General features: G+C 37.3%; 3 protein-coding genes and 1 non-coding gene across 6 annotated transcripts; 2 read left to right on the top strand and 2 right to left on the bottom strand.

The window, feature by feature from the left end:
• Positions 1-54: 54 nt before the first annotated feature.
• Positions 55-1,586, bottom strand: LOC137709845 (protein SPIRAL1-like 3). Of its 2 annotated transcripts, none has more exons than XM_068448826.1 (3): positions 1,550-1,586; positions 581-872; positions 55-321 (listed from the first exon to the last, which is right to left on the bottom strand). In XM_068448826.1, exons 2-3 carry the CDS (start codon positions 845-847, stop codon positions 235-237), a joined length of 354 nt encoding a protein of 117 aa, XP_068304927.1. In that variant the 5' UTR covers positions 848-872; positions 1,550-1,586; the 3' UTR covers positions 55-234. The 2 variants fall into 2 exon arrangements, with proteins under 2 accessions (XP_068304927.1, XP_068304928.1); XM_068448827.1 differs by having other exon boundaries at positions 581-875; positions 1,551-1,569.
• Positions 1,587-2,974: 1,388 nt separating this feature from the next.
• On the top strand, positions 2,975-8,411 carry LOC137711060 (uncharacterized). Of its 2 annotated transcripts, XM_068450262.1 has the most exons (7): positions 2,975-3,161; positions 4,122-6,571; positions 6,656-6,737; positions 6,826-6,892; positions 7,094-7,279; positions 7,386-7,446; positions 7,829-8,411. In XM_068450262.1, exons 2-7 carry the CDS (start codon positions 4,204-4,206, stop codon positions 7,996-7,998), a joined length of 2,934 nt encoding a protein of 977 aa, XP_068306363.1. In that variant the 5' UTR covers positions 2,975-3,161; positions 4,122-4,203; the 3' UTR covers positions 7,999-8,411. The 2 variants fall into 2 exon arrangements, with proteins under 2 accessions (XP_068306363.1, XP_068306364.1); XM_068450263.1 differs by lacking the exons at positions 7,386-7,446; positions 7,829-8,411 and having other exon boundaries at positions 6,656-6,711; positions 7,094-7,273.
• A 4,359-nt stretch (positions 8,412-12,770) lies between these two features.
• On the top strand, positions 12,771-12,842 carry TRNAT-CGU (transfer RNA threonine (anticodon CGU)). The gene has a single exon. It is a non-coding gene; the product is annotated as a tRNA-Thr (tRNA).
• A 4,931-nt stretch (positions 12,843-17,773) lies between these two features.
• On the bottom strand, positions 17,774-19,242 carry LOC137709772 (transcription factor TCP5-like). The gene has a single exon (XM_068448756.1). The coding sequence runs from the start codon at positions 19,146-19,148 to the stop codon at positions 18,015-18,017; it is 1,134 nt and encodes a 377-aa protein (XP_068304857.1). The 5' UTR covers positions 19,149-19,242; the 3' UTR covers positions 17,774-18,014.
• Between the last annotated feature and the right edge of the window lie 4,494 nt (positions 19,243-23,736).

Here is a 23,736-nt window from a genome sequence, read left to right as displayed (position 1 = left end):
CGCATCTCGTGTGCTTCTTTCCTTCCAAATAGAATCTAAGAAACTTGTATAACATGTAGTGCAATTGGGAACGATTATATTATCGGCCAACTTAACTCGAAAGTTTTAGCAGCATAAATCTTAAACCCAACAAATCCCCGCCACAGGAAATGCCAGAATGTTACAGGAGAAATCATCTACAGAGGGTCCAAATCCCTGCCAAACTGACGATTCCAACTTCAGCGGCGTGAGGTTTCACTTGCCGCCACCACCAGCTCCAAACAGGTAGTCTAGGGATGATCCACCACCCGGAGCTGCATGCACTTTTGTTGATGGGCGATCCTGTCAACCAAATTTTTGAAACCGTGAATACCAAAACTTAAGGGGTAGTAAAAGTTTAAGAGAAAGAGCATTTAAACTTCCTTTCTAACATCAGAAAGTATGCAAATCTGCGAATTACAGACTGCGAACAACCTATTCACGAGGGATACAAAAATGTAGGCGAATAAATTTCTACCGAAATGGAGACAGAACAATCTATAAAATTTCATGCATTGATATATGATTTAGGGCAAAACATGACTATGAACAAAGATCATACTGTGATGAAGTTCCCGCAGTTCTGGCCATCAGCTCGGAAATAGTTGTTCGAGGTGTTCCCAGGAACGCCAGCAGGAATCTCCTTACTGACTTCTGCAGGTGGTGCGGAAGCAGTAGGCTTCTGAGCAGGTGATTCAGTGGTTGGAACCGGGGCCTGGTTCTGAGGAGCTGTAACCCTTTTCGGGGCAGGAGTCTGAGTTTCTTCTCCACCCCCAAACAGGTAGCCCAAAGAACTCTCCCCACCTCCACTGCTGACTCCGCGACCCATCTTCCTCGCCTCGAATGAATGGATACTGCACACATTTTCTCGGCCAATTATATAACAACGAATGAAAGTAACACAAAGCAATACCAACCAAAATGTAATCGGGATCGCATGAATCACAAAGAAAGCAAGAAAATACCATCTCACGTTACACCGTTCAAATCAATTTCCATTTTCCGGGGATTATCTCCGATACAATTTGTGCTTTTACGCCACAATTCATGTTTCCAGATCTAGAAATTCATATTTTTCATTAAATTAAAAATGATTAAAACCCAACCTTGCTAATAATGCAACTCGGAGATCTCATATCAAACTACTAATTGAACACGAAATTCCATTTCTCGGTCAAATTGAACTCAAAAGTCCGAGTGCGAAATCTGACCCGAAAACAGTAATGAAAGACCGATTCAAGCTACTGAAAATTTGAAATTAATCAGCTTAATTAAACAAACTCACGCATCTGCAATCTGAAAAGTTGTAGCTAAATCAATAAGAATCGAAATTAAGCAAAGGAAATGCACAACGTTGAGAAGATCATAACAGAAAAATAAACAGCACAAATGTAAAATTCCGATGCAGATTCACCAAATCAAGAGTAAATTATTCCAATTAGCTAATTTCAGATGATTTCATAGCACATTTTCCTGCATTTTCTCGGGAAACAAACAGTAGGTAGCGAGAGAGAGAGAGAGAGAGAGTTACCTGGGTGCGTTGCGTTGTTTGGACTTCAGATCTGAGTCGCAAGAGCACTGAGTAGTAAAGCAAGCGGCAACTTTCTATATTTATACTGAAATTCAAATCGCATGCGCTGGGGCCCACAATGAGAAGATATTTTCGGAATGGATTCGTTTTTCTAAGTTAAGCTATATATTTTACTTTAATTCAAATTACTCAAAAGGAGAAGTTATTGTAACACGTGCGGGTAGCTCGACAGTAAATGATGAATTACGAAACTTCTTTAAAATTAAAAATTAGAGGTTTCAGGTTCGAAATTTTTTGCTAGTGTGGAAGCCATACTTGTGGTCAGGTGATGTTGAAATGCCTCTGTGAGTCTTCTTGGCCCTGTAAGGGGTGGATAACTCAGTTGTCTTTTTTTTTTTTAATAAAAAAAGGTGAATTTATTGTAAAAAAATTTAGTGTGCGGGAAATATGGCTCAGTACAAGTATAATAATACAATTACTTGAAAATTTAAGAAAAATTATTATTATTTTTTTTAATAAAAAAAGGTGAATTTATTGTAAAAAAATTTAGTGTGCGGAAAATATGGCTCGGTACAAGTATAATAATACAATTACTTGAAAATTTAAGAAAAATTATTTCCGACCAGTTGTATTATGACATTTTGCGTTTCAAACCGTATTCCTAGCATATTGAAAAATTTCTCATATTTAGTATCTCACATAATTCTATTAAAAAGATGGCAACCATGCTTACGTGGCAAGTAATAGAACGATTTCGTCCTTGTTGGCAGCAAGGACCCATTTGTTGGGAATGAGTTCCAATCCAAATCTCAAGATGCAGAGTTTGTGGATCGAAAGATCAAGCCCATTCAAGAGAGAAAAATATATCTGGGCAGTTTAAGTTTTTGAGTTTATGTGAAGTGAGTCAATGTGATAGGCTAATGAGGGTACATATATTCGGATTGAACCTCGATCCATTTGTTGGGGATTTCTCAAGTTTGGCCAATAATAATCTGCCACATGTATTACTTTTACACCTATTCAATCTGACTCTCAACACCATGTGTATTACCATCCATGGTTAGTTTCGGGTGGTATGTAGGGAATATGGAAATTCTTCCCCGCACATTATTCTTCACTCAATTAATTAAATCTCAACCGCTCACACGTAAAACAAAAATACGGGGGTGAGAAGAAACTCGTGGGAATGTATCAACATTTGGGCCCTTGCCCTAAAAATAACAATTTGGGCCAAATGAGACCTTATCAGCAGCCCATTAGCAGAAAACTAGGCTGAAAACAACAATAAATATGGCCGGTGCAGAAATTAATTAGGCCCCATAAAACCAAAAATTAACTTTGAGTAAAATGACGAAATTACCCACCCATGCGAACAGGACAATAGGTAACCGCGCGTCGAACGAAGCGAAAAGCAGTTAGGAAGTCCAATTGCCAATTGTACCAGCACCTCATCACCCAACTCGCCGCCGCTTCAACTCCCTCCGCCGCCTCATTCATTTTCCTCTCTTCTTCTGCTTCTTCTCTCCGCCGCCAATTCGGTTGCTCCTCCGCGGCTTCCGTTAATTCCGCCGTCAGAGATCTGCTTCGTACTGATACTGCCGATTGAACAGAGGTCGGTGCTCCGTTGACTACTATTTTCTTCATATTTTGAGATGTCTGATAAATATTTAATTAATTGACGAATTAATTGTGTTTTTGGTTTACTAATCCCAATCCTGTTTTCTTCGGGTCAGATTATCTTGTTTTTATTTCTCTCTGCTGTTGATTAGCTTCTGAATGGTGATTCTGTTATTGCTTTGAAACGAATTTTGAACTGTTGATTTGATTGATTGATTGTTTGTGAATGCATTTTCTTGGGTGCTCAATTCTGGGCATATCAGCTGACTGAATGCGATTTTCGGGTTTTCAATCTGGATCAAATTCTTCATTAGGATAAGAAAATTACTTAATCACATTGCTATATGAAGAAAATTACTTAATCCCATCTCACTCCTGTGTGTATCAGCTGATTGAGTGCAATTTTCGGACTTTCGATGTTACAAAGTTTCAAATTCTTTATTAGAATAAGCAAATTACTTAATCCCTTTGTTAATGCGAAGCAAACACTTAATTCCGTTTTTATGTGAAGCAAATTACTTAGTCCCATTGTTATATGACTGCTGAAGAATTAAGTCTCTTAGTAGTAGCGGAGGTTGGTCGTCAGGCAGAAGTTTATCAGCTCCATGGATTCTTTAGTTCAGTTTATTCCTTTTATCATTTGCTATCTTGTTTAATTTATATGACGATAGTGATTTTAACTGAATATGCATATAACAACCTACAGTTACAGGTTTTATGCTTATATGAATGTACACTCTGGACTGATTCATTTACTACTTTATTATGATTTTTTAATTGCATTCAATTCGATATGAAATTTGAAATCCAAGCATGCGTTTAATGATATTGGTTTCCGGATGTTATATCTCTATTTTAATGAATTAGCTTATTTTTCTTTATTACTTGTGGAAAATGCATAAATGTCTTACAAATCTGATTTTTTGTTTATGTTGACCATTTTTTTGGGTGTTAGAAAAATTATTGTGAAGACAATTTTAGTTGACAATGCTTGGATTCAAGGAGAAGATTTCCCCAGTCATTAGCTACTGATCAATATGGAAACTGCAGAGTGTAGTGAAAAACCAAATTCACAGTCAGGAAGGGAGGACTCAGAGAAGCTCAGCGAGTCCAGGAACGATGCTCTGTTGGAGGAACCTTCAGTAAATCTTAGTGCAGATTTGCCTCTAGCTGAAGCCCTGCCTTCTGTACTGCCGAAGAGACAGCGGAATAGAGCTAGGAGTAGTAGTGCTAAAGTTATTAATAATTTAGATCTTGATTTAAGTGATAATACAGATTCAGCTCCAGTGCAAGCCTTGGAAATTCTGGTAAATCCGGTGGAATCCCCGCATAATGTGCAGAGGAGCCATTACCCAAGTCCTGATGATTCAGATCTATGTTGTTTGAAGGGGACACTTTCAGTTGAGAGTATTACTCCTGAAAAAAATTCTTGTGTGCAGTCATTGGGTAGGGATGCACATCAGGATTCTTCACTTGGGACTGATATGCTGTTGGAGGATCCTTCAATGAGTATCGTTTCAGATTTGGTACCAGCTGAGTTACCGCCTCATGGAGACTTGAGTAATAGGAAGAGAAAGAAGAAGGATACGATAAGTGTTGCCCCAGAATCTGAAGATTCATGCCCTGAGTCTTGTGCTGAAATTTGCACGGCAGTTTCAGAAAAGGAAGGACATCAAGAAGATTTGCTTCACAACCAAAAAAAGAAGAGAAATAAGCAGAATAAAAGGCATGAAATCCATGAGAATAATGATAAAAGTTGCGATATTTCTGTTGATACTTTGTTAGGGGAAACTATTATTCCAACAGTAGACCAGTCTGTAGAGCCTTCTGTTGCAGGATTCTCCGAACAAGTGCTACAGGTGGCAATGTCACAACCACCTATGGAGGGAAGTAGCACAGATGAAAACTCAAAAATTGCTGAACCTATTGAAGATTTGAGTTGCTCAATGAAAAAGAAGAAAAGTTGTAAAAGTAAAACCCGTGAGGGTAATGATGAAAATTGTGGTAATGACGAAAGTTGTGAGCTTTCTGTTGGTATTTCTGTAGTGGAAAGTGTTATGCCAGGACTAGATCCGTCTCAACAGCCTCCAGTCTCAGAATCATTGGAACAAAATCTCGAATTGACCCAACCACTTATGGAAGGAATTAGTACAAAAATTAATTCAGAAAATTCTGAACCTATTGAAGATCTGAGTTCCTCAAGCAAAAAGCAGAAAAAGCCTCAGTGGAAAAAGTCTAATGATGAAAGTTGTGGTAATGACAAAAGTGGTGAGCTTTCAGTTGGTATTTCTTTAGTGGAAAGTATTATGCCCGGAATAGCTCAGCAGCCTCCAGAATCAGAATTCTCAGATGAAAAAGTAGATTTGCCACAAGCATTTGTGGAGGGAAATTGCACGACAGTAAGCTCAGAAGGTCCCAAGTCGCCTACTGTGGACTTGAATTGGTCACAAGAACAGAAGAATAAGAATCGAAAGACAAGGCATAAAACCAATGAGTGTATTGATGAAAGATGTGATCTTTCTATTGATGCTTCTTTAGTAGGAAATACTATGCCAGGAGTAGATCTGACTGTACGGCCTCCAGTTGCAGTGTTCTCGGAACAAGATCTAGAAGTGGAACAACCACTTGTGGAGGGAATTAGACAGAGAACCAATTCTGAGAGTACCAAACCCTTTGAAGTTTTGAGTTGCTCACAAAAGAGAGAGTGTCGGAAGAAAAGGCTTGAAATGGTTGGGAGTAATGATACAAGTTGTGATCCTTCTGTTGGTACTTTAGTGGAGAAGATTATTCGAGGAGCAGATCCATCTCCACAGCCTCCGCTTACAATAGTATCAGACCCAGAGCTAGATGTGTCTCAATTACTTTTGGAGGAAAAGACTTTACAGGAGCAAAATGAGGACAAGGATCAGAACAAGAGCTGTAATGCCTCAGGAAATAACGACACTAACCACCAAGTTTGCACTGGCTTTCCTGGCCAAGTTGTAAACGATGTTACTGATATAAAAGAATATTCTCCTATCCTCAAGGAACAAAATGGTCTACAAAAGAGTGCAGATGCTGGTTCAAGGAATAAAATTGACATGGAGGTTAGTGGCACTAAATCATATTGTTCAGATGCTTTTCCTGAATCTGACAATATTACTGATACAGAATGCACGGAAACCAAAATTGAAGTTCCTTCCTTGCCATCTTCGTCCGTAAAAGTTGATGTTGATTTGGCTGTTGTCGCGAAGGAGGGCAGTCGTTCACAGATATCAAACTCTGCTGTTGAAAGACCTCTTGTTAGTGTTTCTAAGAAAAAGCTTCTCATTCTTGATGTAAACGGCCTTCTTGCTGATATTGTTCAATTGGTTTCCGAGCAATATAAATTATATAGACCAGACACAACAATATCGAGGAAATCAGGTGATGATAATTTACATTTGAATGTATCTGGAGAGATACTTTTCTACCCTTACTGAAATCTAATCCCCACTTGTTTTTTCACAGTTTTTAAGAGGCCGTGTTGTGATTCTTTTCTACAATTCTGCTTTGACAATTTTAACGTGGGTGTTTGGTCTTCAAGAACCGAGTAAACTTCATTCTAGGACTGATACACCTGTTCCTTCTCTCATTTCTTTTTTTGGTTGGGTTATGATCTTTTACACTTGCCTTTTCAGGAAGAACGTGGAAATGGTGGTAGATTACCTTTGGGGAGATTCCAGAAAGAAATTGCTTTTTTGCTGGGTAAAACCATCTTAACCACTTAAGGACTTATTCAGTATAGTTTGTTGAGTTAGGATAATCTTCTGTAATCTAACTTACTCAGTAAAGTAATTCAGTGTTACTTTAGCAATTTGTAGAACTTGTATTTTGGATGCAATCAATTCATCATTGCATTGAATTTCAGTTCTATTGCTTTATTCTTACGGTGATTGGCGCGTGCAGAATCAATCCCACTGTACTACTACGAAGTTCAATACTCTTGACAACGAGGAAAAACCCCTTGTTTTGAAAGAACTTAAAAAGTTATGGGAGAAGCATGATCCTGATCTTCCTTGGGCGAGGGGAGAGTACAACGAGACAAACACATTATTAGTGGATGATTCACCATACAAAGCTTTATGCAATCCAGTTAGTTGATTAACTCGTTCCTCCTTATTTCTTCACTCATGGACATTACTGGTTTTGGTACAAGGGTTACAACCTGAAACTAATACTTTTGTTTCTGATTGCTTAGGAGAACACAGCAATATTTCCCTACCCCTTTCGATTCAAGGATCGAAGAGATAGATCACTAGGTGAGATACCATTCAAGTTTTTGTTGTATTGGAAATGTAAGATCATTGGATGCACCTATATCACACATTCTAGCCTCATTCACAATTGCATTACACATGGTCGATCTCAGTTAAAATAATTACGTAGGTTATAATTTGATTCAGGTTTGGACCTATTCTTGTCATTATGTCTTTCAAGTATTATGCGCGTTTGTGTGGCTTCACAGCTTTGTGTTTGAGTTCGTAATTTTCAGTTTATCCATCCTCAACCTCGACGTTCTTGTTTACTTCTCTAAGTAGTACTTGCTTGTACTTCTAAGTATTTACAATGTTAGTGGTGTCAAATTTTAGCGTCCAGGTGTTTTATTACGGCTTCTTGTCTTTTGCTCATTTGTCATCACAGGAGAAGGAGGCGATATTCGTTATTATCTGGAAAGATTAGTTGAGGCTCAAAATGTTCAAGAATACGTGAAGCAGCATCCATTTGGTCAACGCCCCATAACAACAAAAAGTCGTTCATGGATATTTTATCGTCAAGTTATAGAGGATCAAGCAGTGTCACCCAAAAATTGATACCATTACTGGCAGGCGGAGTTGCAGTTGGCTAAAGTTACCCAGGAAACGGGTTCGTGGGTCGATTTTTCAGTTCTAATTCACCTCTTTTTGTACCAAAATATGGCAATGAATAATTGTGTATGTTGTTTTGGCAACCCACATGGAACCTTTTTGCTCCCAGCCAAGATAAAATTGTTCGGCAGCTCCATCTTGAGAAGCCTCTCTTGTACCCTGGATCCTTCGATGTTTTTTGCTTCCTAACGGTGCAATTCTAACGTGTAAAAGTATGATTCATTGTTTTGTTTCAGTTTTTGTTTACCAAGCACACAGAGCTAGAAGGATATGGCGTTTTATTCAACTTAGGTAAGAAATACGATATCTTCAAAGAGTCTGCTACTGATTTTTGTTGGCATAATTCTTCGTTCTAGTTATGTACCGGTTTTATATATAAGCAATATTCTTATTGTGTTCGATTAGTTGGTTATATGTTTCATAGTGTGCTAATGTGTGGATGTTTCTTCACCGCGTATGTAACTCACGCGGTGAAGAACATTTACCTCTCACCCGGGATGGCAAGTTTGAATCTCCTCCTCCCGGAATATGGATCTCTTGTACTATGCAATCATGGACCCAAGGACCTTTATTTGTGTATCAGAATCCGTAGCTTGACTTACTGCCTTGGTTCTCATCAAGATCACAAACTCTCGTCGTTAGATCGCTGTTTGCTACCCTTATCCGGCTCAAATCTTCCATCGTATTGTTCAACTCTTGTTCCATCTGCACAAAGTCGTCGAACGAGATGTCACCAAAACCCTAGATGATCACAATTGGTTACAGAAATTCACATAAAGTGTTCATATCGTATGTATGGTTTCAAATTTTGATATGACAATTGTTCAATGAAAAACCGTACCTCGTTGCCGTTATATGCATTGAGGAAAGCCCTTTTCATTTGGAGGTTGTTATTCAGTGAGTACGAGAGAGGATGAACGAGATATGGACTCGTAAGAAGATTCAGCGAATCAGTTTGTCCGCAGTCCTCTTTTGGCCCTGGCCAGACCTGAAAATACACCGTTGTTACATGCTTCTCAGATGAGTAACGGTGGGGCTGGCTCGAAGTTGATGGTGGATTCACATCGGGGCCACAGGCTAGAAATCTGCATGAAGAGGACAGTGAGAGTAAAGTAGAAAATGTAGCACAACTGCCACCCGAGAGGGTAAGGGATACGCGGGACTGCACAGAGTGCTTCGGCATGAAGATCATGTTGCAAAAAGATATGCTGTGAGCTGGTCCGATGCTTGAAGGACTAGCAAAATGTCTCACACACAGCCTCATGGAGAATTGAGTAATAGGAGAAGAAAGAAGAATACGAAAGGTGCTGCTGCCCCGGAATTTGAATTGAATTCATGCCCGGAGTGTAGTGCTGAAATATGCACTCAAAATTCAGGAAAGGAAAAACAGCAAGAGGATTTGCTTCATGTACGAAAAAAATGAAGAGAGAGAGACCACTCAATCTTCAGTTTATCCCGTATCATTCCTTCTTCAGAAGCCAATCTTGTGCCTCGGGTCCTTGATGTTTCTAACTTCCTTACGGCCCAAGTTTCACTTAACCTGTAATAGTATGATTTGTTTTTTGTTGTTGTTATGTTTCAGTTTTTGTTTACCAAGCATACAGATAGAGCGTGTGTCGGGTTAGGTAGTGAAATCCTGTATTTTCGTAGAATTAGCTGATGAATTTTGTAAACCAAATTCTTTATTTGTATCATGTACGTTCATCTGGTTATGTGTTTCATGTGACATACCAGAGTAGAAGAGTATTCTTGTTTACATGGTGTTTAATTCATGTGTTGTTTCATCACCCGCTTGTAGGTGCTCCGTTTTATTTTCCCATTGAGGCCGAACCTAAACCTGTGCTCGAGAGATAGCTGTCCATATCTGAAAATGGATGTATGGAGTCTCAAGAATAGAGGAGTCGTGGTGGTCCCTCCCGGCCCGCCTGGATCCCACTAGTGCATAGAAAGTTGGATTTACGTTGGATCTCACCTGAATCGCCCCATCTATCCTCCTGAGTAGAAGTTTGGTTTCAAACCCTGGTTTGAACAAGAGAAGTACGCCATGCTAATGTGCCTTGGATGATCCACATCTCAGGGTCAGGCGCTGATGAGCACATTGAATTATTCATGTGGCTAAGAGCCCTCACAGGCCAGGCACAACAATACAATTATCAGGGATGCGCGAAAAAGTTTAGTACGATCTGATTATTGTGTCTTTGTCTCATTATCTCATTGAACAGATAAAATCCGGAATCCATTTATGTACTCCAATCCATGATTAAGATGATCTCTACCTCTGGATGAGGCGTGCTAGGTTTGAATCTAGTAATGGAGTTAGGGCGGGGTCAATGGATGCAAGTGACCCCAATAAGCTCTTATTTTCCCACACTAACAATAGTCCTGACCCCAGAATCCAAACCCAGCAACCTAAAATTCCTTACCGATCAGCCAATTGCGTAACCCTTGTACGAAAATTTCTTGACTGCTGGTTCATGGCACCAGAGTCCATCATTGAAAGCTGCCAAGTATTTGGCTTCTGGTTCAATGCAGCAAGTAGGTGTTTTAATCTTCCGTTTCCACTCATCCTTTTTGAAAAATTTAGTTTATAACTTTATATATGCACATTTCAGAAATCAAGTCCAAGGTTGGAAGAGTATGGATCTGTTGCTGAACTTGCTACAGTTGGTCCAGAACATCCTAGTCCGATGTCTGTTCTTGATGTCTCGGCATATAGAGATGATGCGCGATCTCTCGTAAAGCAGATGCCGAATGCCCTTCAAGGTACAGTTCAACCTTTAGAAGGGAATACGTTATTTTGAACCTTAATGTCACTAGAAAGATTAGATAGAGTTGAATTAGTGGTGAACATATTTGCATCTAGAAACAGTTTTTTTCTCTCGACCATGAAATCCGACTTAAATACTTCTTTGGAATACAGGCAATGGTGCAGAAGATGCCAACCACAGCGAAGGTGAAGATCAATGGAATCCTGCAGATAAGCTTGACAGCAAGGGATCTGGTCTTACATCGGAAATCATTCGTATGAAATTGAAGAACTTTGAAAACTTAGTTCAGAAGCTTAGACGATTGAACTATAATCACGATGAAGCAAGAACAGACTATATTGCATCGCTCTGCCAGAACACAAATCCAGACCATAGATACATTTCTGAGATATTGTTAGCTTCAGGCCTCCTACCCAGAGACCTCGGCTCCAGCTTGACAACATTTCAGCTCCATCCCTCAGGCCATCCCCATCAACCCTGTGTTGTTCTATGTTTTGGAGAAAACCAAGGCAAGCAGTTTGCTTGCAAAAGAAGAATGCAGCCCTGATAAGGTAACCCTTGCGAAGCAAGAGAGAGAAATCTCATCGAAAACTCATATTTTACGCTGTCAATGAGATTCTTGTTCACAAGTTGGATTCAGCTGGTATTCATCCCGTCAATGGCGGAGCCAGCATGGGATCATTGGTTGTCCTTGTCTCCAATAACTTCAAAAATCTCATGTATATTTGTTGTTATATTGTATTTGACCCGTATAGACAACTAAAACAAACTAAATCACAACCTTCTTTTCCTGTACTTCTTCTATTTTCTTCTATCACATTTGTCTTTCTTTTTTCTCTTCATGCATGAAATACTTTAGTTAAAAAGTTTTGGCAGTTTTCAACATTACTCCATAATATCCTGCATCTACCCTTCACAAGCTTCTGCAAGTAAGAATAGTTGTCGATATATGTTGGCATAAACTTTCAGCATATGTTAACAGGAATTGGCAGGTACCTACTAGGTGCTTGACGAGATGGCCCAATGAAGCTTTTTGGTTGATATTATGACCCCATTATTTGCTCCTCGTGCCATGGTTGAAGACTGACAAGCTCGCAAAGAAGACCCTCAACGCACAAAAGCTTCTGAAGGAACTGTCTAGCGAGACAGAACAATTGCAAGCCAAGAAACCGGAGTGCAGCTTAGAGGACGAGGATGATGGTTTGAAAAACATACTGTGGGAGGATATGGTGCAAACCGGTCAGAAAGCTGGACAGTTTTTCCATGGTGACACGTCCGGAGTAGTGTTAGATGTTGAACGATTGATCTTCAAGGACCTGGTTAACGAAATCGTTATTGGTGAGGCAGCAGCTAGCTCGCGAGCAAAGCAGCATACTAAATTGTGTGTTATATCTACAGTTCTTAATGCTGGGTTTTGTAAAGAAGTTAACTTGTAAAAGTCCTTAAAAAGATAAACTTGTATTTGAAATCAACATATAAGATCCTGTTTTTTCTTCCCTCTCCACTTTCCACTTCCCTTTCAAACATGCTATGTGTGGGTTTGATCATATCATATTTTCTTATCCGAAGATGAGTTTTCAAGAAACTGCTCGAGTTTTAACTAAAATCGGTCTCTGGGGTTGTATTGATTGGTTGAAAGGTTTGAAAATGAACGTTGTTCTATTAGCCGTTGGTATTGGATTCAAGGGATTAATAGCAAAACATTGCATAGCTTCTATGTTCCATCTAACCTCGCACAATCTAATCAACAATTTTCCAACCATTTGCACTTTTATTTTTATTTTTCTAATACAACCATTTGCACATTAGGTTACCGATTAAATCCGGAAAATTAATTTTGCTCATGGTCAACTAATGATTGCGTAGTTTGGAAGGAAAAAAAGTAGTCATTTGCAAATTAATGATTATGTATTTGGATAAATTAATTATAAAGTAAGAGATTAACAATTAGCCTCCGTAGCATAGTGGTAGTGCGTTCGCTTCGTAAGCGAAAGGTCGCGAGTTCGATCCTCGCCGGGGGCTTTCTATTTTCACAGTTTTAAATTTTTTTTTTTTTTTTTTTTCAAATGGGCTGGACTTTTGAGGAACGTTCCCACATTTGACCCAAATCCAGAATGTTTATCCGTAAACTTGAGCATAAGTTGGGCCTAACTGTGAAACTTTATCACCTTTTATTTTATTTTATATATATATATATATATATATATTTTTTTTTTACTTGTTGCCTTATTGGTTCTTGTTTGCAATCAAATATAAAGAAGAAAAATGGTGATCAAGGAGGTGGAGCAATGGAGAAATCTTGAGTTTCGACAGTCGAACCAGGTGGATTGTTATACCTCTAACAAAGAAGTGTGATTTTTGTATTAGAGGTTGTATAATGTGGTTAAGTGATACCTACATATAAAAAAATTATTTTGTTTGTGAATGAGTCGAACCATCTACATATTTCGGTTTTCGAATACAAGAGCAATGAGCTAAGAATACAAAAGAAAAGTTGACAAATATTTTGCTAGGATTGAGCTTAATTTATTTTGAATCTCAGCCGTTCAAATAATACCCAAATTGAAAAGGGAAGGTTAAAAACCAATTTGAGAATTTGAGTAAGAGACCATAGATCAAATATGGTCCTTGACCTAGGGCAGCGTGTAGAACGTTGAGGACCACAAAAAATTCCATAAATCTTAGTAGGAGTACCTATCAGCATGCCTGTACAGTGTACACACATTCCATTCATCTCGACCCTTATGTATTGACAACAGTAAAAATAATAATTAGAAAAGAAGAAAAGTTTCTTGTGTATTCATGTGCCTGCATGCTAGATATATGTACTCCTCGTCTGGTACATTATACGAACTATTTTAGTGGGATGGACTAACCAGATTACTAATTGTCTCTTTTTGATTTTGTATTCATAACCCTAAACCCTATGCGCTAATGACACCCTGAACACCATCCTATACACCAACATCCGTTGAATCCTTGACTGCTGGACCTTTAGCTACATAGCCAACACTTTATTTATCTGGTGCATACCATACACGGGAACGTAGTAGAATTTTTACTCATGCCCCACACTGTTAAGCGTAGAGGACCACAACTGGTACTGGGAAAGCCTTTTTGCATGATGGCATGGCACCTACGGTCCTACATAATATAAAAGGCAGGGAACTAGGGTTGGGTGTCCTTTAATGCTTCTTGCATCTTCTAACATGGCTAGCTGCAGCTGCAGCTGCTGCGCTGAGCCTGAGAGACACAAGAGTCTGCCTTCTAATTCAGTCCTCTCTGCCTGTGGACTCATGTTCTTTCCTTTTCATTCTCTAAAGAACTGCAGATTTATTTTCGAAACTAATTTGAACAATAATTAATTAACCAGTGTTTTTCTTGTTTCTCCTTTTTCATTTGTGCGGAGTCATGCATGCTTGTTATTATAATCTTTATTGCTTCAAAAGGAGGGAGCAGATATGAAGGGAAACAATTTGACTTGTGGGCTATCCTTGCTAGCTCGGCTCTCGTGTGCCAAAATTAAGACTACACATTCATTCATGCAATTAATTTGAAAAGAAGAAAAGAAAAGAAAAACCACCAATAGTAGGTTATAGGAAATGGATTATATATACTCTTGCAGTTAAGTTGCTAATGTAGTTTGCTAGCTCTGCTTTAGACATGTATATAGTTAATGCATGCATATGGTTAAAGTCTAAAGAAGTAGTTTGGCATGCATTCCAGAATGCCCGAGAGAGAGAGAGAGAGAGAGAGAGAGAGAGAGAGAGATCTTTAAGAAGAGCTCGACGTTCATGTGCAACAGAGATGCCTCGATGTTAATTAATCACTTAATGTCATATTAAAAAGTTTAAACACATAACACATAACAATACATAATATGACTTGTGACATCCCACATCGCCCAGGGGAGTGATCCTTATATGTATATTCTCATCCCTACCTAGCACAAGGCCTTTTGGGAGCTCACTGGCTTCGGGTTCCGTAGGAACTCCGAAGTTAAGCGAGAAGGGGGCTAGAGCAATCCCATGATGGGTGACCCACTGAGAAATTGTTCGTGAGTTCCCAAAAACAAAACCGTGAGGGCGTGGTCAGGACCCAAAGTGGACAATATCGTGCTATGGTGGTGGAGCGGGCCCGGGAAGTGGTGCCGCCCGGGCCGGGATATGACATGACTTAAATACCGTCACATGACATTTCCGTCGTAAACAAGTTTCTCTCCTCAATTAGATTATGCATGCCACTTTATGTGACATCCCACATCGCCCAGGGGAGTGATCCTTAAATGTATATTCCCATCCCTACCTAGCACGAGGCCTTTTGGGAGCTCACTGGCTTCGGGTTCTGTTGGAACTCCGAAGTTAAGCGAGAAGGAGGCTAGAGCAATCCCATAATGGGTGACCCACTGGGAAGTTGCTCGTGAATTCCCAAAAACAAAACCGTGAGGGCGTGGTCGGGGCCTAAAAGCGGACAATATCATGCTACGGTGGTGGAGCGGGCCCAGGAAGTGGTCTGCCCCGGGCCGGGATGTGACACTTTCCATTCATTCTAAGTTTACTTTTTCTTCATTTTTGGAAGCATTAATATATGGATAAGGCTAGGGAGACTAAATTTGTAGACAAAATATTGTAAACTAAACGACATGAAAGTTGATGATTGGATTATTACTTAAGCGTTATAAACGTGCTCATTCTTACTGACGACATATTATTTAGTTTACAAATTTAGTTTCTGTAACATTACCCTTAATATATTATTGAGTGCCATACAATTAAACATGCACCCACAAGCGTATAGAGGCAAACAGTGGTACATGTTTCTGGCATTATATAATACACTGCATACGTTTATAATATGTTCATACAGATTAAGTAGATATGTCAGGACTCACAATTAGTAATCAGAATCCTTCAATGTTAATGGACGTACGTTGGTCATCATGATTCATGAGGACTGAGCTATAGTTTTAGCAGCAGATCTTAAGAATAGCGATCACAGTTTTGGCTCTAGGACTACGTGTTGTTTATATATCATTCCACACCCACATATATAAACATTACAGCATAGCATGTCAGCGCGGCATATATATACATAATACATAATACATATATATGACCATGGCCAACATCTCCAAGATTTCCTGTATATAATTAACCAAAATCAGCCAACAAATATGATTCTGCTTTGCTGTATTATATACAAGCACGTATATGATCTTAATTAACGAGCATATGATGCATTACGTAGGGGTAGGGCAGTTGGCATATAGAGTACGTACAAGCTAATTGATCATCCCATCGAACTCAAGATGTGTTACTGTGTATCATCACATTGTACCATCTCTCTAATAAACGTAGAACCTTAGCTCTTATTAAACGTGGTCTTTTGTATTAATTGGCTCTTGAAGAGATGTGGATATCATAGTTCATACTCCTAGCCAATATCAAGCTAAAAACACATCACTTTGACAGATTTACTTATGCAGATCAAGCTTATATAACATGTTTTCTCTCTCCAGGTTTTATAACATACTTGATATATGAATCCTAACACGGATGACTAGGGCAACATTATATTAATATCAATCCCGCAGCTACTTGCTAGTAGCTAAACCATAGATTATCAACTAATAATTTGATACCTTTGGCATTGCATACTTAAAAGAACACATGAAGAATATATAATTAAATTCTTACTCATACGTTGCTTAGATATCCACCAAATTATGTGTGAAATCGGCGGATTTTCTCTCACTTTTCTTCCCAAGTTATCAAGTTCTTTAGTAATGTATATATCTGAAAGGAACTAAATCTTGAATGTGGATTATATGTAGTAGGTAGTATGAATATTAGTACACAGTAGTGTGTGTATATATATATATATATATATCTATACACACACACACATACCCATATATATAAAACACCATTCCACTCTTGGCCAACTTTTTTAAATTTATGTTCACTACTTCTTTCTATTCTTTCATGTCATTATCGGACCAAACATACGCATGTCCAAGACTGGCGAAGGGAAACCTTCTAAATCAACAATATATAACCTTACCACAACCACTGTAATTTACATTACTATAGTTATTATTTGTTGATGATCTAATATATAAAATCCTGGTCTTTCATCAACAGAAAACTAAGAATATAGTAAACCTAGGGCTGGTTTGGTATTGTTGTGCTTTGAAAAAAAAAAAATTGCTTCTGCTGTACTGTGAGAATAAGAAGCTGTGAAATAAAGCAGTAGAGTGTTTGGTAAACTTTTTTTTGTAAAAGTGCTTTTGAAAAAAAAATAATAATAAAATAAAAGCAGTATTATAGTGTTTGATAAACTTTTATGTAAAACAGATGTGAAAAAAAGCTGGTTTTCAAAGCTGGGTTTTGCAGTTTTGTGTTTTTGGCTTTTTTCACCCAAAACTGTGGAAAAAAACTGAAGCTGAATGTTTACCAAACATAAATTATGGCCATTTTTTTCAGAATCACCTCAGCACTAAACTAGGGCCTAATCGTACCAACACACACATATACATATACCCATTAAATTGAGAAGTTCATGTTCTATATCTCTTTTTTTTTCTTTTTTTTTCTTTTTTTTTCTTTTCTTACCATGACTTAATTAATAATCATTGCTCATGCATATGATCCCCAGCACTGAGACTATAATTATAATTTCATTGGATCTCTCGCTCGCTCGCTCTCTCTCTCTCTCTCTCTCTCTCTCTCTCTCTCTCTCACACACACACACAATATATACGAATGCAACACTGTGGATATCTGACCTCACACATATATATATCGATGGATTAATGTGTATAGGAAAAAGTATAGTATTTAAGATTATAAGCACTCTAATGAATCACTAGTACGCAAATGTCTACATATAACATTGCCATACTTACAAAGTTTTTCACTATTAATTCTTGTCGCCTTTGCAGAGGGAGACGGAGGAAAGTAGTGCAGGAAATACAACCAGAGGAGATTGACTTTTTCTTGTAGCTATAGCTTGTGCCGAAATAATCAATTGCTTTGCTCCTCCAGCCAACACATCCATGCATGTCAATGTTCATCAGTTTCCATCTCCCGTCTGTTGTGCAAATCGATGCATGATATAAAGAGATAGATGTTCCAAGATTACGAGAGATCAACAACTAAGGTATACGAACTTACTTGCAATGAGGCTAATAAGTTATGGAACGTCTTTATTTGGTTGGCTTCCATTGTTATTTTGTGAATTCAAATGGAGCTGCTGCTTGGGATGAACCAATGATGGAAAGGATTTCAAGGATGAGCTAACTGAATGAAGAGGAGGCATGAGAGCATTGTTAGCTAGGAAATTTTGTGAATTACTTGGTGAGCTCAAAAATTGGAAATGGTTGGCTTGTCGAGGCTGATCAGTAGCAGTACTAGTACCCTCCACTATTGGATTGGTAATATATGGAGAATATGAACCGAAAAGCGTCGGTGTTGCTGTAGGTGGACAGAAGAATAATTGAGAAACAGATGGCATTGGAGTTGAAAATGACAAGGCATTAGTACTCATCATGTGACTATGATGCTGATCTATTTGTGGTACTTGTGGAAATTCATGGCTACCAAACTGCGCTAGAGATAGCGTTGAAGGCTCTGAATAGTTGTGATAGTAGTTGTATGCCATTGCATTGTTTAGCAAGCCAGGTATGGAAGAAGGATGATTGCCTATGGGAAATAGCTTTTGAGCTAAGAGTTGTCCACTAACATTTCCTTCGTGATCATGACGATTTTGATCATCTTGTCCGTCGTTTGTCCTGATCGACTTGCCTTTTGCTTGATCATGAACTTCTTGATGATCAACTTGGTCTGCCTCCATAAAAGTAGAATTTACATCAAAGAAAGGAGCAACAAGAGAATTACCAGCTTTATGAGGATTTAGCATTGGTTGATGAAATTGATGACCAAATCCATGAGGAACTTGAAGTGGAGGGAGCTTATCGATATCTTGTTCCGTAATGTCAAGCAGCCAGTCTATTACCTTGCTAGGTTGGCTAAGACCAAGCCTATCTTGAAGATCATATAATTGAATGGCTGTTGGTACTGAAAGCCTAATTCTCCTGTCCCTCAATCCCCTCACTGTGGAAACCTTGCTGTGCCTATCTTTCCCACCGAAAGTACGCGAAACACGTACGATCCTTGGATTTCTAAATCCAGACCATTGCCTTGAAGTAGTAGTACTTGATGATGATGCCTTCTGAAAACTGCTATTGTTGTTCCCATCATTGTTATTGTTGTTGTTGTGGCCCTCTTGCTTGGCTTGGAAACCCTTGTCCCTTGAATTTGTTATCATTGTAGTATTTCTGATTATAGTAATCTCGCCCTTCTTTCAAGTGCTCCTTTTTTGCGGATATGGAAAGAAATTCTCCGATCGCTCGACTCCAAAGATCCAACTGAAAAAAAAAAACAAGAATAAAAATAAAAGGGGAAAAATAATAAACTGTTATATACTACATGAATTCATATGATTATTCTTAATTTCTTTTGGAATCCATATGGGTTTATATCTTATGGAAAATTGATTCATGAACTAATTAAATTAATCACTGTTCAGTTCCTGATCGATAGATGAGAAAGAAAACATTTTCTCATCAAAGTTTCCAATATTAGTATTTATTTGCATCTATATATATATATATATATATATATATATATGCTCCCCTAATTATTAAGGAGATCCTCCATTTGCAAATCTGAAAATTGTGCTGAGAAGTTGAGCAGATGTTGCATTAAAAAGAATGGTCACAAACTACTATAGAAGATAAATATATACACACATATATATATGATTAATGAGTTGAACCATTTTAATCGTCAAAGAAGTTAAAGAACTTATAAATTGTTTAAAATTGAGAGTTAACAGGATGAGCAAAAGCTAGTAGAAAATCAGAGTTTGCAATGAGGTCTTTTTCTTGATCTACTTTCACAAAATCATACAAATTCAAACTACCGGAAACCCTAAATTACCTTTACCTCTTATCAATATATTTTGAAAGATATAATTAGGATCATAAGATGAACTGTACTCACATCAGATTGAAAACCGAGGTCGTAGAAGCTGAGATTTAGTTCTTGGATGTCGAAAACTTATTAAAAAGAAACAGAAGAAGTAGGACAGACCAACAGGATGCAACAGTGCGATTTCAAACCTCTTGCTAAAGTATATATGATGCTCTCTCTTGAATTTCTTACTAAGCTGTGTACTTCATTTGCCTGTCAAATTCAACATCTTAGAGGCTCTTAGCTGCAGAGAGAAATAGAGAGAATATAAACTTTCAGAAATAATAATCGACCATTTGGTAAAGAAAAGATGCTAACTAGAATTTACCACACCATATTGCATGGGAATGAAAAAGGAAAAGGTATGGCACATTTATGGCCACGTGGCATCTGAATATGCTAACACGTTAATTTAGAGCAATCTTTTATGTATCTGAAACAAGACAACATAGCGTTATCATCATTCTACTCAAATTTTATAATATAACACGTGAATTTGTTTTTACTAATGTCCTAAATATAGGACATATTAACTCCATTGTCCTCTCTTATTATAACACATAAATTTATACATTACATAACTTGTGTTCACGATACCTATACTTTCTCGTCCATCTGTCAAGCCACAGTATAAAAATTTCATCAATTTGTTCATACCACAGACTGAACAATCACTACTTAATTAATGAATAAGTTTGGTCGCAGTTTACCGTATAATATTATGCAATAGGTTCTCTAGGTATAGATGTTGGATTATTTTGAAGGGGGACCATCTCACACTTATCGGCAACTACAAATAGCTTTTTCCACATAGCATGAATTGAAGAAGGCATGCCTAGCTACCAGTTTAATTAAGAAAGCAGAAGAAAAAAAAAATCTATATATAAATCCCTTGGAGATAATGTTTCTTCGATCTTTTTCCCCTACATGTAAATTTGTAGTGCAATATTCATATAAAAATCATATATATATATATATATATATATATAAACTAAATAGTACTATAAGTGATTTAGTTATATAAAACATATCAATATTTCAAAAAGAATCTTGACAAATCAAAGGATGATACAAGAGAAAAAAAAATTGTAAACGATCTGATTTATTCTACAAACAAAAATAAAAAACACTACAAAATTGTCAAAGTAACTACACAACTTGAAAAGATTTACATTTTGCTAGACCTAATTCTTATAAAATTACAAGATGTGAATTTTAAAAACTTAAACCATGAAACAAACAAGAAAACAAAACTAAACCCTAGCAACAAGCAAGAAAGCAATCTTAATATACTTTATTCTACTAGAAACCCTAATAAAAATACCAAAATAACCTAACAAAATTACGGATAATAAACCAAATTTACTAACTTGCTAACATTTCCTTCACCAAAAACTATATTGTAAGTACTCATTTTTTAATATTTAGCAACAGTTTTAGTTTCTTCTTCATTTTGTGTGGAGCAAAATTTAAGATTAAGAAGGGGCATGCATATTTATAATTAGTAAGTCTGAATAGTTAGTAAGATACTAGAGTTTGCTATATATATACTTACATAACAGTAATCTTCAGTCATGTGGCTCCTAAAATTGTGGTGTATGCAAGCTATCGTCTGTATACAGTATACCAGTTGGGATATATATATATATATATATATATATATATATTTATGTATGTATGTACGTAATCAGCAGCATATATATATATATATATATGTACAATTTAGAGAGCAAGGATAGAAGGGTTAGACCCTTTAGAGAAGAGTAGAGGAGGGACCAAAGTACAGGTTCTTTAAGGCATCCACTGAATGCATCGAGAGAGAGAGAGAGAGAGAGAGAAGGGACCTGGACCACTACATATCTACAGAATGCAGTGAGATTTTCACAACCCCAAGTTGCACTAGTTTTCGCTAATATAACGTACATGAATGAAAAATAATATATACGTAATTGCACATATATTTACTCTTTGCATCTTTATTTCAAGTAGCAGTTTGATGTGTGTGTGTGTGTGTGTGTGTGTGTGTGTGTGTGTGTGTGTGTGTAGAGAGAGAGAGAGAGAGAGAGAGAGAGAGGGTGAGAGAGTTCTTCATATATACATGTGTGCATAAGGGCACCTCAATAATCAAGACAAGTAGTGGAATCTTTCAACAAATGTGTGCATAAAAGGGCACCTCAATAATCAAGAAAAGTAGTGGAATCTTTCAACAAATGTGTGCATAAAAGGGCACCTCAACAATCTTCAACAAAATAATTGAGAACGTACGCTAATATAGATCGAGTACTGTACTAGTTGCAGTTCAAAAGCTGAAGTCCTACTGGAACGGATCCCCTTCTGAGCTTAGGAGGCTGAGCCTCGTGAGCAAATCACACGAACCATTAGATTTTGATCAAACGGATACAATTATGATAACTTTTAGAAAGGCTTCCTATTTGTACGCGTTGGATTAAAATCCAACGGTATGTGTGATTTGATTAGGAGGGGATCCATTCCCTTTACAGACATTCAAGACAAGAAATAAACCGGCCGACACTCTGACATCTGGCCAAGACAAATAATTTTACTTCTCCATAATAATAAGTAACAGTTTGATCATCATTCCATTTTAACTAATTTTTAAGCAACATTTAACATAGCCTTATATGGTTTAAACCCTCTGAAACTGATATACTTAAAGTAAACATATATTTTTGCAGAAACATAAACCCTAGCAAGCCTTCTCTAGCTCCTCATATATGTGTGTGTGATATCAAAGGCTCCTGTCTCCTCAGTACAAGAATAATGATAAGATCTACATAATATTATACTCAAAATTAGTATGCTTTTTATTGTTGGCATCAACCCAATTCTGGGGCAGCAGTTATTTAGGGATTTTACCAATTTTAGAGATTGTAGTTGAACAATTTAAACCGAAAGCTATATTCAGAGTTCATCATACACAGAGAGCAGATAAGTTATCTGAATATCTGCCCTAAAGTAGCAGAAAAAAGAAGAAGTGAGTTAAATAGGGAGTTACAGGTTTTTCATCAAGTGAGTTAAATTCAACATTGACATTGCTCCTCCAACCAAGACTGCAGTTTTACTTTGTTCAGGAACCCCTAAATTTCCTGATCACTTTTTGGGTAAAAATTATTTCCTGCTGCTGCCATATTAATTTGTTTAAATATACATATAATATGCAGGCAGCTGCAGATCTGAGCAGAGCAGCAAAAAGGAATGGCCAAAGCCAGTGATACTTGATAAGAATCTAATTGCTTCTTCACAGTGATTAGAATAATAATGATTCGTCATCAGTCAAATGAAGATGAAAATGATAACTAAAACGAATATTATGATATAGCGAATTATTTCAAACAAAAAAGATGAAACGAATTATTTTCTGTTCTTCAAGAATACTATATCGACTTTTCTTCGTAAAAAATGATATTATGCAACATACATTATGTAAATGATTGAATTTTTAATTTTATTACTTCATATAATTAATATTATGCAACATAATTAACATGCCTTAATTAAATTAACTGTTATGACTGATGCTTAATATCATTCAAGAGAAAAATATGTGTCGCCATCACCAATATGATCTCAGTTATCATGTCATGATGACAACATTAGCATGTGTGTGTGTGTGTGTGAGAGAGAGAGAGAGGACGAGTATGGTCCATATATACCCATCCAAAACTCTAATGTCTAATGTGTATATATATTGCGTGTGTGTTGGGAGGGGACTGTGGATAGAAAACCAAGTAGGAGATGGAAGAATCAATAATATATAGTATTTTATAGTTCAAACATTATAGCCGCTAATGTTTATTTTCTCTAGTGTACGTCACTTAAAGATCATCTTTATAAAATAAAAAAAGAATTATTAGATTTGA

The sequence above is a fragment of the Pyrus communis genome, chromosome 12 (assembly GCF_963583255.1).
Source record: "Pyrus communis chromosome 12, drPyrComm1.1, whole genome shotgun sequence".
Taxonomy (NCBI): Eukaryota; Viridiplantae; Streptophyta; class Magnoliopsida; order Rosales; family Rosaceae; genus Pyrus; species Pyrus communis.
Note: the sequence above shows the minus strand (reverse complement) of the source record. Positions and strands in the feature narration are given on the sequence as shown.

Bases quoted from the DNA above. Each gene is read 5' to 3' on its own strand.
- LOC137709845 (XM_068448826.1), bottom strand. From the start codon at position 847: ATGGGTCGCGGAGTCAGCAGTGGAGGTGGGGAGAGTTCTTTGGGCTAC. The intron at 322-580 runs GTATGATCTTTG...TTTGGTTGACAG, and splicing joins ACTGCGGGAACTTCATCACA to GATCGCCCATCAACAAAAGT.
- LOC137709772 (XM_068448756.1), bottom strand. From the start codon at position 19,148: ATGATAACAAATTCAAGGGACAAGGGTTTCCAAGCCAAGCAAGAGGGC.
- LOC137711060 (XM_068450262.1), top strand. From the start codon at position 4,204: ATGGAAACTGCAGAGTGTAGTGAAAAACCAAATTCACAGTCAGGAAGG. The intron at 6,572-6,655 runs GTGATGATAATT...GTTTTTTCACAG, and splicing joins AACAATATCGAGGAAATCAG to TTTTTAAGAGGCCGTGTTGT. The intron at 6,738-6,825 runs GTAAACTTCATT...TTGCCTTTTCAG, and splicing joins GTTTGGTCTTCAAGAACCGA to GAAGAACGTGGAAATGGTGG.